Here is an 11,057-nt window from a genome sequence, read left to right on the forward strand (position 1 = left end):
TGGCTGGCATAACTTCATTCCACCTCTCAGGGAGGGAAAGGAAAACAGCACTTAAAGTAGCGTTTTTCAAGTGGAAGAGAGACCAGAGCACTCTGACAATGTCTGCCGTAGACCAATCTGCTTTCCAAAGGACATCAGCAAAAAAGCATGGGCCAGAAGGCATCCAGGAGCTACTCCCCCCAAAAAAGCTGAGAGCCTGATCCCAATAGGATTGCTGAAGGAAACACGTTTTCCAGCCACAGCATCAGCAGGGGAAAGAAATAAATAAAAAGAAAAAAAGATAAATGTTTACAGGCTTCTCTGTCTCCTTCTTCTGTGGCAGCTTCTTCTTGGGAGCCTTGCGCTCAGCACGTCTCTGCTCAGTGGTGGTGTCAGCAGCTGTGATGAGCTTCTGCAGGTCTTGGGTTCTCTTTTCTCTCTCTTTCTTTCTGGTTTCTATTTTGCGGAGCTCCTGGATGAGGTATTCTTCTTCTGCCACCTGCAGACCAGAGCACGTAAACGCATTCAGAGCGGCAGAGGCGGCCTAGCAAGGCAAGGGGGCCATCTACTGATAACAGTTCTGCTCTGGGCCAGCCGGGGAAAGACTTTAAGCTTCCCTGCCCAATACCCTGGATTTGAGGAGCACATTATGCTTCATAGCCTTACCCTGCATCCGTGGCAATGCCAGTCTACATACTGGTAGGAACTGTACCACAACATCCATGATGCACCCTTCAGCAGTATCCAGAAATGACTAATCCCACATCCAGACAGCAAGACCAAGAGCACAGACAGATGGGTAAAAAAGCCCAAATACACTGTAGTTGCAAATGCAGTGTTGTGAAAAGCTGGCCCCCCTCCCCAGGCACAGCATGTAGAACCTAGAGCAGCTATGCCTAGTATTAGCATACCTGTCAATGGGGGAAGGACAGCAGAGTTGTCACATGTCTGAACTTGTCATTAGAGGGAACTACTACAGAAAAGGATGCTCTTCCCCAGCCTTTGGGGAACACACAGTTCCTTAACCTCTAAACCCTGGGACCATTACAGAGCTTCAACAGAGAGGAGAACTAAACATGCAGATTTAAAGTCCTTGGTGTTTTCTGGCAAGATTTTTACTCTCAAGAAAATAATTCTCTCCCCACTGGGCTCAGGGACTCATAAGGTCAGAGGACTAGTACAGTAAGCGTCACAGAGGTGGTGTTGGCAGTTACCAGAGACCATAACTCGGCTCACCTAACCCTCTCTCCTGTACAGTGAGACTTCTCGGTTACTGTCCTTTTGTATCCCTTAAAACAGAATAAACTCAACAACAAAAGCAGCACTTAGGTGTTACTCTTTTCTTGTCCAGTCTTTCCTTCCCTTTCCCACCCCATGGCCTACTTCATCCACCTACTGATTCAATTTATCAAAAATCTTGTGGAGCAGTGATGCTCTCTTCCCCAAGTTACCTGCTCTGGTGTCCTGTTGTACAGCCTTTCCAGTTGCTCCTTCCTTCGCCTCTCATGGCCAGCGTCAAAGACTGGAATTTTCAGGTCTGTGCCCGGAGCTGCACGAATGTTAGCCAGCTTGGCGCAGATGTGATAGTATCGTTCCTTCAGGTCCTCCACTGATCTTTTCTGTGGAAGACATCACAGGAGGAAAACATTAGGGCAAAACCAAGCAAAACCTTTAACAGTAGCCAGTTAAGGACCACTGGCTGAAGTACGTCTGATAGGGTACGACACAGTGCCTGGGAAGAAGATCAGAAGGGAGCCTTTCCAGTCCCAGTGGAACCACAGGGAAGAGGGAATTAATAACTGCCTGAGTTAACTGTCGTGGGTTCACATCTACCGCTTTAGAAACACCCACCAGAGGGTTAGAGACAACACAGCAGTGAAGCTCACCCAGATAAAAAGATGCAAAGGATCGTCTCTCTTCAAGAGATGAAAACCTGCAATCAGGAATCTGACAAACACATAGGAGGCCTCCTCTGAGCTGCTCCAGGCAATGGTCATTCAAGCCATAACCAAGCTGCAACAACTGGAGTCTGAGCTGTGTTCCCTTACTCCAAGAACCAAAGGTGTTTGGGCTGCCCAGCTGGGCAGACTCTCATTTCTCCACTGTGCTACAGGCTCTTCATGTGAGCATTTCAGAGGGCAACAAAAAGCTCCAGCATGTGGAGCTGTTTTGTCACATCATTCCCTTCTGTCACGAGGAGACACGGAACCAGTCCAGGAGATTTACAATCATGACACCAGTGTTGTACCTTCAGACCAGTGGTGGTCCCTGCTTCACAGGAGAGATGACAGAAACCCACACCAGATCAGACCACAAGTTGGGAGCAGCACCAGGGAAAAATCCCAGTCCCCAGGGAGCATTAGCAGATCCCTCTCCCAGGACCTAGACTGGAATCCAGGACACCTATCCTGATCAGCTAAACAAACTCCCCAGCTGCCTTATCTTCAAGGAACACTGAGCTGTTCTTCTGGCAGGGGCAAACCTTCTAACTTTCTAATAAAACACATCAAGGAACGAGCACAAGTCACAGTGGATTCAATTACAAACAAAGCAAGCAGCAATGCCGTGTGCTGGAAATTCAATATTCCTTGCTGCCAATAATTCATTAATTTCCCCTAATTAAGTTGATATAAAGGGTAATTTGGTCTTGGCAGTGCAGTGAGCCCTGCACATGCCATAGAGGCAGGTTGCTAGCAGCACCTTGGCCCTTGGGACTCACCTTGAACTGCTGGTGATCATAGCGGTCATGAATCACCACAAAGCGCAGATCAAAACGCCGAGCCAAGTCAAAGAGATGGTCTGTCTCAGCTTTGGTCCACGCATCGTCATGGAGATACATCTGGTACTCCTGCTCCGAGTAGACAGGTACCTGCACTGTCTATGCAGAGAAAAGAAAAACATGGTAGCTCTCTCACAGCACTGCCCTTCTTGCTGCCAGCTGCTAAGGGACAAGACACTTCAGCCAAGAACAACAGCAGCACATTGTCAGGAGCGGCTGCCAGGACCTCGCAGGCAGAGGACTTGATAAGGAGCAAGGTGTGATCTCAAGGCCACAAACATGACATTCTAGGGAACCTACCAGGAACTACTGCCTGAGAGACCAAAGCCTATTTCAGGCGGCTGACACAGGCAGAAATCAGCAACCCACATCCTGACTACAGGTTTCAAAATTACCAGGCTAACGTGACAGTGAAACCAAGGCTCACCCAGCCTCCCTGCATTCCTCCCATATAGCAGCACCAATACCTTGACCTAAACTGGTCTGACAGTCGACTCTACTTGGCTTGGGGCATGCTCACGTGTACAGGAAGAACAAGAAAGGCAAGGAGCAGTAGTTCCTAGGTTTTAGTACACCTTCTGCTTTGACACACAATCCACTCTTTTCATGTTTGGTGCAGACAGTACCATGAAGATCTGAAAGGCTGGGTGCTGCACATCAGAGGGACATAAACTTGGCAGACAGCTTTGTCCCTCCCTTCCTCATCCACCCTTTCTCCAGCAGAGCCACAGGGCCAAACTCGAGTCCAATTCTCAGAGTGTTCCAGGTGCCTCAAAGGCCAAACCCACTCCGCTGTCCCCAGTCTGGAATTGCTCTGCAAGGGCTCTACCCAGGGCACAAGTATCACACGAGTACTAAAGGAACATACTATAACACTTACTGCATTAGGGGAAGTCCTAGCACATGGTAAAGCAAAGGGCAGATAAGCCTGTGCCTTCCTCCCTTACCCACTCCCACCACTCCTGCCGTGGAACTTTGCTCAGCCTGAGGAGGTCCTGTCTCCACAAGAAAACAAAGTGTGCACGCAAGCAGCATACATGCTTCAACACCTATATGCCCTCCTGAGTCCTACATCAGAAAAGTCATCCTCATGAACTCCATACAGCTCCAAAGAGCATTTCTGAGCCTTTCTATGTCTACTGCCCTTCTTCCATCACTCTAGACACGGAAGCCTGAAGGTGAAGCCTATCTCTTGGGGATGCGCTGCATCTCAACCTTCAAGTACCACTTCTGCCAGCAGAAATGCCACCTTGCCAGACACCATAAAGACATAAGGAAAATGTACATCAAGAAAAAAAGATATTTTCTAGAGTAGCATATATACACAAAAGGAGCCAGCTGGACCTTCTGCAGCGGATGGAAGGGAAGGTGGTGGATGCCTGATCAGAGAAGAGAGTAGGATGAGAGCAAAGTCCCCAAAACACTCCCTCAGCCCCACTTGTGGCTGCTCAGGTGAGAACTGCTGTAAAGTGAGAAGGTGAGAACTCATCAGATAGAGAGTTTGAGCCAAGAGCTGGATGACTATAAAGTTCAAATGCAACGTAGTCACAAAAATGCAAATGCGGCCCCCAGAGAGGGATTTCCAGCAGAAACTGGCAGGGTTTCAGCTGCACAGCAAGACCTTGGCAGGAATACCGACTACAGCTCTACTGACCCCTGTGCAGGAAAGATGGACGCAGGAAAATCCGAACAATGACACAGAAGAGCAACGAGGGTGGGGAACTTGTCTTCCCACAGGAGACTGGAAGAGAAAGAGAAAGAAGCCTAGCAAAGGAAGTCTGAAAGGGAATCTGTAGCCTTCAAGTATGCTAGATGAAATGAAAGGAATACTCACCGGAATGAAAGAACAACCGAAATAAGGACAAAGAAATTGGATTGCAAAGAAATGCGAATTTAACACGGAAAATTCAACCTGGAAACGAGAAATGGAGCAGAGACAGCCCGAAACAGCTTCTCAAGGAAGCATGGGGGCAGAAAAATCCACGTGCTTTCCAAAAGGAATTTGATCAGTTTATAAAAGGGACTGGATGGTGCAGGACCTGAAAGGGCCAAGAAGAGGATTCGATGGCCCAGAAAACTCCTCTCAGTCCTACATTTCGCACTATGAACTTGCACAATGATGGGCATTAAACTACCTGAAACTGCTCAGAAAAGATCCCGGAGCCAAGAGATAGTTCTGTGAAAACATCATCACAAGGCTTAGCAGTTGTGAAAACACAAAGTGAACAGTAAAAATGAAGAGGGGAAATAAAGAGAAACACAGCCAATGTACGAACCCACAATGCTTCCATAAAAGTAACACCCGCACCTAGTCCTCCCATTTCAAAAGAGAGGGTATTTGAGAGCAACAAGCCTGAGACAGGGAACAGAAGGGAAGATGTGCATCAGTTTATGGAAAAAACAAAGACATAGCAAAGACAATTTACTACATCACGTAACACAAGATCTCAGAGGCACCAAATGAAACCCCAAGGCAGCAGTTTAAAATGAACAGAAGAAAACACCTTTGAACACCACACAAAATTAACCTCAAGAACTCATTAACATGGGATGTTCACAAAGCAGCTTTCTGCCCTTAACTTACCTAGAAAGAACAATTAAACACAAAATCCAAGTTAAGAAATCCTTAAGCCAAAGACCATCAGAAACTAGGGGGAAAAAATGCTCTATATTTGCCCCATTCTCATGCTCCTTCTCTAAGTCTTTACTAATGGTAGCCAGGAACAGAATATCAGCTAAGAGGCCTTTGCTCTGACACCAGTGAAGCTCTTTTATATTCCTGTTTCACATCCTGGATCAAGGCTCAGTGCACACTGAAACCTAAGTTTACATTTTGGATCTCACAGTGAAGATGAGGGATGTGGTTTGGAGACTAGAAGCATAAAGGAAAGTAAAGCAACTGAGCAGTGTCGCAAGAGCCAGGTTAAAGAGCTTGAGCGACCAGTAGGACAGATTACACAGCAAAATGGGCTCATGCCAAGGGGAGAGAGATTCGGGCAGATGTATCAAGTATGTGAGAAAGAACACACAGAAGAGTCTGGAAAAGTATATAAAATTCTTCTGACATAGCACATATCTGCAGAACTCCTCGTCAGTGCCTTCTACCCTCCCAACCACAGATCCACAAGGGTAACAACTTGCTCCTAATATTACGTATTTGTGCATGTACAGATGGCAGAGGTCTGTACCACTAATCTAAAGGTTGCAGCCTTGCTGAAGGCTCTTCTGACTGTCAATTCATGGTACGTGATAAAGTTAAGGAAACAAGAATCGCATAATTACAGCACCCATGTGTGGCCCCTTCTGATAAACTCAGTTGAACTCTGCCAAAAACTGTCACAGCAGTAGAGTCTTAGAGACAATTACACTCCCAAAGTTTCACTCAGTTAGGCAGGTGCCTCAGCTGAGTCATGTTTCAGACTTCCACCCCAGACATCAGAGAAGAGATACTCCAGGAGGCTCTTACCACTGTCCCAGCCAGAGAAAAAGCATCAGTCAGAACTCGAGCCTTCTAACATATAAGGTCAAGCAACCACTTAACTCTGCAGGCAGCCAGGCTTTGTTAGAGCTGATGCTCCGCAGGTTACAAACTTAAAATGTTGTACACAGTTACATGCAAGCAGAGCTTTTGAGGAACCATGTTAGCACAACTTCTTTTTCCCCCCTTCAGATTTGCATCATGAAGCAGGCTAAGTTACATTATGGAGGCACCCTAACTCTGTTCCTTCCTTACTCTGGAGGTCCTGACTTTGAAGTATAAATCTTGTTACAGTTTTCTTTGTGTATGCACATGAAAGCCCCACACACTCAGAGCAGATACATCTGGGACAAAAGACAGCAGGAGATTGTAACAACACGTGTGACAATTCAATATAAGACGCAAAGAACAGGGTACTGCACCACACTGATACCACAGGAGCAATTTCAGAGGGAACGTGACATAATTCAGCATCTTTGGATTCGTCTTGGAATCTGCCCAAGAGGCTGCAAGCCAGCTTTATGGCCACAAAGCTCAAATGATTTTTTTCATACTGGGCAAAATAACAAGACTTATGACTTTAACGTGCCACCCAGAACAGAGTATCTTTAAGAAGCCAGAGTCTGTAACCAGGAGGAGAACGTTAGAGTTAGATGGCAGAGTCACCAAATCAGTGACATCACACCTGAAACACAGGGGGCTCTAGCAAGCTCTGACCACGTACTAAGCCTGCTTAGCCTCAACAAGTTAAAGTCACCATAGTCTGTGGTCACATGGTTGCAGTTTAAAAGGCAATTGCCAAATATAACTCAGCCTTCACTTGCTGAAAGGACCAACTTCCTCTCTGGATATTCAAGAAGTTGACCGGAGAGTATTTTCCAGCTGCTATTTATATGCTTTTATTTGAAAACGCTCCCACTTACTTTATTGAACCTGGCAAAAGGGTAGTCCTTCCCTTCCTCTGCTGCTCTCCTCCAGTGGTAGAACATCGCTCCATCTTTTCTAGCTGGATTGGTGAAAGGCATCCACTTCCAAGGCCGGACTTTCTTGGACCCCAGTTTTGCTTTGACTGTTCGATAACCCTGAGTTGTATCACTTGGCAGCAGCGGAGGTGCATCCCTGTGGTGGGGAAAAGCACTGGCTAACAAGATGCAAGAAGCAGCCCAGGACAAACCCAAAGAGATTTCAGACTCAGAGTGGGATCTGCCACCACGATGTTTAAGGCAGGGAAAACCCGAGTTTAAGCTTTATTCCAGGTTTTGCACTTCCCGGACTGCAATGCTTCCTGCTTTCAGAAGACAGGGTACACAGCACGGGTGAGTTTGAACAGAACCATCTGGAAAGCAAACTATGCAAGAGACCTCTGAGGCAAGGGCACAATCCGTAATAAGCTAAACACAGCCTGCAGCAGAACTCTTTTTGCAGAAATAAAAGCAGGTGCTATTCCCAGTTACACATAAAAGAAAATTGGATACAGAAGGATAAAAACACTACCTTGCCTGCACTACACTCTTGTGCCTGTACCTAATTCATCTCCCACACAGAGCAAACCCCTCAAATTTAGAAAAAAAGAAGACAGGCACTGTCCAAGACTGTCTAATATGGGCCAAGCACAAAGGGGAATCGATCCAGGAAGCGAGACTGCCCATGGTTTCAGGAGGATGCCGCGCTGCCACCCCCTGCCCAGGCCACCACCACAACCTGCACAGATGACTGTAAGCTCTTACTTTTTGTCAGAGTAGAGGAGCGCATAAACTTCTCGGTGCATTCCTTCCGGCCTCTTAAACGTCAATGTCTCTGAAGATTTCTTGGATTTTTTCTGAAACAAAAGAACTGCATTTTAGATTCACAAGTAGAAATACCTGAGGGAACATAAAACTACGTAACATGGCGCCCTGTGATGGGTTTCACTTTTATCTGTTTCTAGACACCTTGAATTTCTCCAGGGAAGGGCCTGTTCCTGGTGGAAGACACTGAGAGACAAAATGGGCCCGCTTTCAGTGATAGCGCTGACCAGCACTCAGACACTCCTTGCTGATAACACACACTTAAATTCCAGGTTGAACATCTGGCTGTAGTTTTCAGCAGCTGGTGCGCTAAGCCTTTTTTTACTAGAAAAACACTGTTCTCAGTCAAGGGTATTAATGCATTTAATTAAGTGAGTCTCTGCCTTTTAGAGAAAATAATAAGAAATGTCTGCCCATCCTCTCTTAGTTTTTATCACTTTGTTCTGCGGCAACTTCAGGTTTTGCAGGTTGTGGTCAAGCCCTTGCAGTAGTCCCATGTCAAAACTACCAGCGTCACCTAAAAAGGTAAACCCTGTTCCCACCTCTGCTACCCTGTTTATAAAGCAAAGAGGGTTGTTTTTTTTATAAATAGCTCCTTCATACCAGAAATTCAGTGTAGACAGCTCAATCTGGCCCCTTAAACTTTGTTGGCACTGACAGCTTCTAAGACACAGCCCACCTCATACCTCATGCACAAGTTTATAAAGTAATCGGCTTTGGATTCAGGTAGATACCGCAGCAGCCAGATTAACAAGGTATGCTTTATGCAAGTGGGCCAAGATCACTGAGTGTTCAAGAGCATTTGGTCTGACTGTACCATCTTTCTAACTACTAGCCATGTCTCTGCTGTTAAGTACTTGTTTACCTTATCTCTACTGACTTTTAAATTGGAATATTTTACAGCAGTAAAACTAACATTGTATCATAAATTGTATTACATCCCTACAGTCACCTTTATCAAGAAAATTAAAAATCTCATTAAAAAATAATATCTGTCATCTTGGACTACAACTTCTTCCCATAAAACTTCACGACAGACATTCATTTTATTAGGACCTTCTCACTCCTAATCAAACACCTTTCTCCTGGCTTGTCCATCACTTTGTCCAGGAGTGGTGTAAGGCCAGCCGAGGCAGTTACGCACAGGTCACCAGACACCCAGTTTGAAACACCAGCTTCTGGAGTTCCCCCAAAGTTCCAAGATTTATTAAAAGTTAATTTCAGCAGGCCAGAGGTCAGCTCAGGGAGCTATTTCAGGAGCTGAGAACAAATTACTTGATCCTCCTGATTTACATGTTTCTATGCCTAGTAATTTTTATTTTAACATCCCTAGTCACTAATGGATTGGAAAGCACTTCACAGTTCTCTAGTGATTTAAAGACATCAATCTGTTTCTTTTCTAACTGAGAACTGATCTATTTCCTGAGCAAGTGCTCCACTGTCGTTAGCAATTTTGTTCTCTCCACGCGATAATGGCTTATACCTTTGGTTTGATTTAATTTCTGTACTTTGAAGAAATTCAGATTGTTTCACTCAGGGCTGTAAGTGGCCTCCCACGCTCCTCCCGAAACCTCTCACTGCCCCTCCCCTTCCTACTACAGTAAATTTGAGGAGAAATCTGTCTCACCCTCTCTCTGCTCCAAAAGAGAGACAGACAGTTACCAGCACTCCTTTAGCTCTCAGCTAACAGACAAATGCATCTAAATCAAACAAATTGCAACTCTGAACACTCAGTGGTACGACACTGCAGGCCGAATACAGCCAACGAGCTGCTCATCAGACACAACAGGTGATTTACTACGTGTCCTAGCCTCAGCACAACACTCAGGAAACCACCATGCTTCTCTTCAGAGACAAACATTTCAGTGGAGGCAAACAAAGACAATCAGGAAGTACTTTCAGGGATGGGGTGGTTGCATATGTTTGGGTTGGGTTTTTTCTTTTTTCCAAACAAATATGCAGGCTTTACTTCAAATTGTACCATCTCTGTACCAGAGAGCTCCTGGGGATTTCATCTGCCCAGCTCATTTCCGAGCACCTTGCACCTCATAACTATTCGGGAACTGACATTCCCAACACCTCAGAAAGCTTGAGACAGCCAAGATCTTATCTGAATTTAAAATACAGAAGGCAACAACATACCATAGCATATTACCACACAGAAAACAGCACATGACAGCATACATCCTTAACAGAGCTCACTAGCCTGCCCACATTCCCACAGGCAACATGTCCCAGTTCTCACAAACACCAGCCAAGCATCTTCCCCGCACAGGGGCTGTTCCCATGCTTTGAAGACATTTACTGTTCAATCAAGTCAGACAACTTATTTTTCTTCTAAACCAGGACTGTGCTATATTGTTTTCATTTGCTTGGGGGATAGATGGTAAACATACTGCACACTTACTGCACAAAATAGGTATTTCAGAGACAGCTGACATTGTCCCGGGGCCAGACCTAGCTCACCAGGACATCACTTACACAGCTCCACCTTAAATATCACCCAAAATGCCACAGTGCAGTTAACTAAGAACATCATGAACCCAGAAGCGGGGCCTTCCAGGCATCATCCGATACTCCTAAAAAGGGCAAAACTAAATGGACTATGGTAGGCACGTGCTTATTCCTTGCTCCAGACACCACATACAAGGTCAGTCTGTGTCTAGAAAGCAAGCAGTGGCCCTTAGGGCATTGCAGCTCACCTTATCTGAGTTGATGATATCCTTTTTGTTGATGGTGCCCGTGTTCTCTGACTCTACACCGCCCAGCTCCAGTATGTCCCGTACATCTGCTCCTGTCGCCATCTCTCCACCTGCCCACCGGCCTTCTCTGTCACCGTCTTGTCCGTCCCCTCCAGCTCTGGGGGAGAGAGGAAAAACAGGGGGCCGGGGTTAACATGCACCTCCCGTAGGGGCTATCCCATACACACACAAATACGCATATGCGTATATACATATAAATATACACACGTATATCTACATACATACACGCATATATATATTTACACACACACAAGTCTACCAAGGTACACACA

General features: G+C 45.9%; 1 protein-coding gene across 1 annotated transcript in view; it reads right to left on the bottom strand.

Moving 5' to 3' along the window:
- DMAP1 (DNA methyltransferase 1 associated protein 1) overlaps window positions 1-10,876 on the bottom strand; it is a 28,475-nt gene extending 17,599 nt beyond the window's left edge. The window contains exons 1-6 of the mRNA XM_010133372.1: window positions 10,726-10,876; window positions 7,964-8,055; window positions 7,160-7,355; window positions 2,699-2,857; window positions 1,431-1,598; window positions 293-478 (exon numbers count right to left, since the gene is read on the bottom strand). Coding sequence (XP_010131674.1) covers window positions 293-478; window positions 1,431-1,598; window positions 2,699-2,857; window positions 7,160-7,355; window positions 7,964-8,055; window positions 10,726-10,827 — 903 coding nt within the window. The 5' untranslated portion in view covers window positions 10,828-10,876. The remainder of the gene's footprint in view (window positions 1-292; window positions 479-1,430; window positions 1,599-2,698; window positions 2,858-7,159; window positions 7,356-7,963; window positions 8,056-10,725) is intronic.
- Between the last annotated feature and the right edge of the window lie 181 nt (window positions 10,877-11,057).

This window comes from Buceros rhinoceros, unplaced genomic scaffold (genome assembly GCF_000710305.1).
Source record: "Buceros rhinoceros silvestris isolate BGI_N320 unplaced genomic scaffold, ASM71030v1 scaffold16003, whole genome shotgun sequence".
Lineage (NCBI taxonomy): Eukaryota > Metazoa > Chordata > Aves > Bucerotiformes > Bucerotidae > Buceros > Buceros rhinoceros.